This window comes from Plasmodium falciparum (assembly GCF_000002765.6).
Source record: "Plasmodium falciparum 3D7 genome assembly, chromosome: 9".
NCBI classification, from domain to species: Eukaryota; Apicomplexa; class Aconoidasida; order Haemosporida; family Plasmodiidae; genus Plasmodium; species Plasmodium falciparum.
The window spans coordinates 835,001-840,000 of NC_004330.2; the positions used below are offsets into that span (position 1 = coordinate 835,001).

The following is a 5,000-nucleotide window of genomic DNA, read 5'->3' on the forward strand; positions in this document are numbered from 1 at the left end:
TCATATATATAGTAATGACGATGGTCAAATTCCAAAAAAAAGTATTGCAAAAAATTCACAAGAAATATGTGCCTATAAAATTAAATATTTTTACATTAATATACATTTATTAAAAACTGTTGTGTGCATTTTCTTGAAAGCACAGAAAGTTTCACAATATATGGATGAAAATGTTTGTAAAAAATTAATTTATTTTTTTAATGATACATTAAATGATATAATGGAATATTTTTATAAAGAAAAAAAGAATCAAAATAAAAAAAAAGATGAAATTGATGATGTATATATTTTTTTCTTTTTATTTGTAGACATATTTTATAATGATATATTAAAAACGTATAATAAATTAATATTATATTATAACAAAAATATTGAAAAAGCTCCAAAAGAAACCATGTTGTTTTATAAAACCTTTAATAAAATGATCGATCATATATGTGTATATATATATAATAATAAAATGTTTAAAGAAATATGCAGTGAACACCTTAGTAGTATTAACGAAGAAAATTCTGAAAAAAAAAAAATAAATAAACCATTTATGTTATATACAGAACAAAAAGGACAGTCATTTTTTAATTATTTTGAAAATGTAACATATTATATGTTATTTTATTTATTCTATATCATATTAGAAGAAACAAATAAAATGAATAATGAAATATTCCTTTTTTTTGTATGGCAACGTATGAATAACGAACATGTAGAAGAAAAAGAAGAAGATAAAGATGAACATAAATATGAACATAAATATGAACACAAAGATAAAGATGAACATAAATATGAACATAAATATGAACATAAAGATAAAGACGAACATAAAGATAAAGACGAACATAAAGATAAAGACGAACATAAAGATAAAGACGAACATAAAGATAAAGACGAACATAAAGATAAAGACGAACATAAAGATAAAGAAGGAGAGAGGGAATTATATGACAATTTAGTAAAAACTCAAAGTCATGAAAATAATTTTGCATATTCAAAAAATTACACAAATAATTTTATATTACAAAAACTCGAGATGGATCATATATTTTTATATTCTTATAGAAAAGAAATGAAAAATAAAAGTATAAATCGAATTATAACTATATATATATTTCTTCAAAAGAAGATAAACAAATTTTTTTCATTTTTTAAATATATTTTTTCTTACATATATGATGATGTAGTTAAAAAGAAACATAAAAAGGAAAACACGTATACGAATCCATTTTTAAATACCTTTTTAATTATTTTGAAAAATATAAAATATATAATAATGGATATGTTTATAAAATATATCGATATGTTATTAATATATAAATATTATTTCAAAAAAGTAAATAATAAGGATGAAAATAATGTTCCATATTATGATGAATTCATATTGTATATGAAATCTGCACAAAATATTTTGTTTACCATCCTCCCCTTTTCATCTAATAACATAATAACAAAATTGAGCGCATATTATACAAATAAATGCAAGTTATTCAAATATAATATGAGAAGAAACCATTTTGTATCCTTCAATATATCATTGTATGCTTTAGGAAACAAAAAAAGTGGTTCTGACAAATATTATTTAAACAGTGTTTGTGCTAATAATTATGAAGACATATATTTTGATGTAAAGAATGATCTACAAAATAATGGTGATAATAAAAACAATCAAACTATGAATAATATAGACAAAACGTGCAATGGAGATAATATATTCAAAATGAATAGTTTGAAGAATATAAATAATGTGGACAATTTTAATATTGATGCTGATGATATTTTCCATCTTACGAAGGATATGAACATACCAAATATATTTTCTTTTGAGCAGAAAATAGAAGATACAAATATAAAATTAGGAACATGTGAAGATTTTCTTAATGAGGAATATAGCAAAAGTTTGAGTAATAGTATATCATGTGATAAGAATGATGATGAAAAAAATAAAATGTTTAATGAGAAACATATAATTTTTTTGAATGTGATGAGTATTATTTTATTAAATATTATGGAAGAATGTGTTAATAACAAATATAAATATGTTTGTTTTACAAATAGTTATGTACATATAGAAATGATAAAAATATTAAATATTGTTCATATTAGTAGTTACAGTTATAATCATATGAATATATATAGGAATGAAAATACTGATAGTTTATATGATTTAGATAATATTATAAATGTAGATGAAAAGAATAATGTTCTGGATGTATTTTTTTCTTTCCCTTATGAAATATTATGTCGTATAATAATTATACAATTAAAATTTTTTTCAAACAAAATATTAAATAATTATAATATATTTACTGTATTAGTTCAGTATATTTTTTATATTAGTTCGGAGCTGAATCCTTTTTTTTTTTATATATCCAGATATATGTGGGACATGTTATCTTTTTATATGAATAAAGAAAATGATATGTATAGTATATCATGTTTAATAAATATTATATTTTATTTAATTTCGAAGAAGGGTGTCACAATAAATCGTTATAATAATAATTATGAGAATGGGAAAATGATTTGTAGTACCGTTAACTTTGGTGATTTTAGTTCATTTAAGAAAGAACGAGATGATAAATTTATTGACTATAAAATAAAAAGTAATAATAAACAATTTTTATTATATTCCTTTTTAAAAAAACAATTTTTTTTGAATAAAAGCGGGAAAAATTATATATACTTTCTAGGTTTGTTTTTAAAAAATATAACCTCTTGTGATTTAATACAAACGATAATGAAGATTTTTATTTATAAATATCATATGAATCTACAGTATACGTTAAATATATTATTATTATATTTAAATGCCTTTGAGAAAAAGGTAGAGAAGCATGAAAATAATAGACTGAAGAAAGATAAAATTGGAAAAGAAGACGATATAAATGAAGAAAAAAATATTAAAAGCAATGTAGAAATAAAACAATTTGATAATTATGATATGATGGGAAATCAAGCATTTTATGAATCCGAATTAAACACAAATTATAATGATGATGATGATAATAATGATGATAATATGAAAAATGTAAATACTAACATGTTAATACAAAAAGGAATTAATCGAAAAAATGATATAGATTATAAAGATGATATTGATGAAAATAAAATAATATCACTATATATATATTTTGATATAATAAATATATTTCCTCCTAATTTTTTTGAGATTATTAATGAAATAAATTTAATAAAGGATATACAGAATATCTTTAATTTATTAATATATTTACATGAGGAATATATATTACTTGAGAAAAGAAATATGAAATATAAATATTCTAAAATTTTTGAAAAGATAAAAAAACAGAATATAAACGATTATCCATTGTATTATTATAATAGTGCAAAGATGTATTTTCCTTTAATTATATCTTCTTTAATATCTCATTCTTTTTTTTTTATTATGAAGCAGTATTCGTATTTTATATTACCTAAATTTCATATAATAAATTTTTATGAAACATTTTTTAGTAATAAATATTTATATACATTATGCGATAATTATGTGTATGTTAAAATATTGAACGAATCATTTATAATATGCATGAATATATTAAAGATAAAAAATGATCAACATGAGGAAACGCATGGTAATTATAATAATATGAAAGGGGATAAAGAAAATTTGATTAATGAGGATAAAATATATGAGTATAGAAATATATCAAATGACAATAAAACATTAATAAGTTATAATAATAATAATAATAATAATAATAATAATTTTGATAAAACTTCAGAGTGTGTTACACCTACATGTGAGGAGAAGAAACAAAGAAATGTTTTATATAATGATATGAATAGAATAGATTTCAATATAATATCATGTCTTTTTAAAGTTTATATAATATTTCTTAAAGATTATAGTTCTTTTTTTCTCTCTTCTATAATGACTTTATTAAAAAATAATATAATTTTATTAAAAGATATATATTTTATGGATATATATAAAACAATATATACTTATATACAAAAGGATGAAAAAAAATATTCTAACTTATTTAAATATTTAATTTCTTCAATTTTTCAATATTTTTTTTTTCTTAACAACAACGATAGTAATATGTTAATAGATAAATATGATGATCCCAAAAATATTATTTTAAGACATATGAAAGAAAATATGATAATAATATATAAAAGGAATTTATTCCTAAATATTTTTCTTCGAAATATATTATCTTCTTCATATTTATTATCATCTCCATTTTATTTTAAAAACCAAATTCAAAACTTTTTACAAATTATTTCAAGCAAACAAAAATGCTCTGATCATTTTAAAAGCTTATCAAAATATTTTCTTCTAAATCTTTAGTAATGAACAAACACAAAAAAAAAAAAAAAATAATAAAATAAAAATAAAATAAAAATATAGGAATATAAGAAAATATATATATATATATATATACAGAGAGAAAAATAAGAAAATATATATATATATATATATATACAGAGAGAAAAATAAGAAAATATAAATATAGGAAATGTAGTTAAAAGGTGTATGAATATTTTGAACTCTTATTTTGAATAAGTTTACATTGTCATATTATAATTTATATGATGTCTATATATATATATTTTATATTTTGCTTTTTTTTTTGTTAACATTTTAATTTTGTTTAATATTTATTTATTTGTTTTTTCATTTTAATTTTTTTTTAAATCCAAATAAAAATCCATAACAATTTTTAATAATATATTTGTAGTACACAATTTTTTATAACTCATTTTTGTTTTACTTTTTGCCTTTCCTTTATTTTATCATGTATCTATTATGAATTATACATATATATATATATATATATATATATATATATATATATATTTACTTATTAATTATACCATTTATTATTTTATTTTATTTTTAATTTTTTTTTTTTTGTTCTGTGTTATTTTGTTAAATATATAAAAGAAATTTTTACATCAACATTTATTTTCTAAAAAATGAAAAAATTATTAAAATTAAAAAATAAATATAAAGAACTAATAATATTATAATAATG

The 5,000-nt window shown here is 18.4% G+C and overlaps 1 protein-coding gene across 1 annotated transcript in view; it reads left to right on the plus strand.

Moving 5' to 3' along the window:
• Positions 1 to 4,312, plus strand: part of PF3D7_0920400 (conserved Plasmodium protein, unknown function) — a gene marked incomplete at both ends in the record, with an annotated part of 5,559 nt that extends 1,247 nt beyond the window's left edge. Inside the window, one exon of the mRNA XM_001352039.1 lies at positions 1 to 4,312. This exon is cut by the window's left edge and continues 1,247 nt beyond it. Within this exon, the coding sequence (XP_001352075.1) occupies positions 1 to 4,312 (4,312 nt within the window).
• Between the last annotated feature and the right edge of the window lie 688 nt (positions 4,313 to 5,000).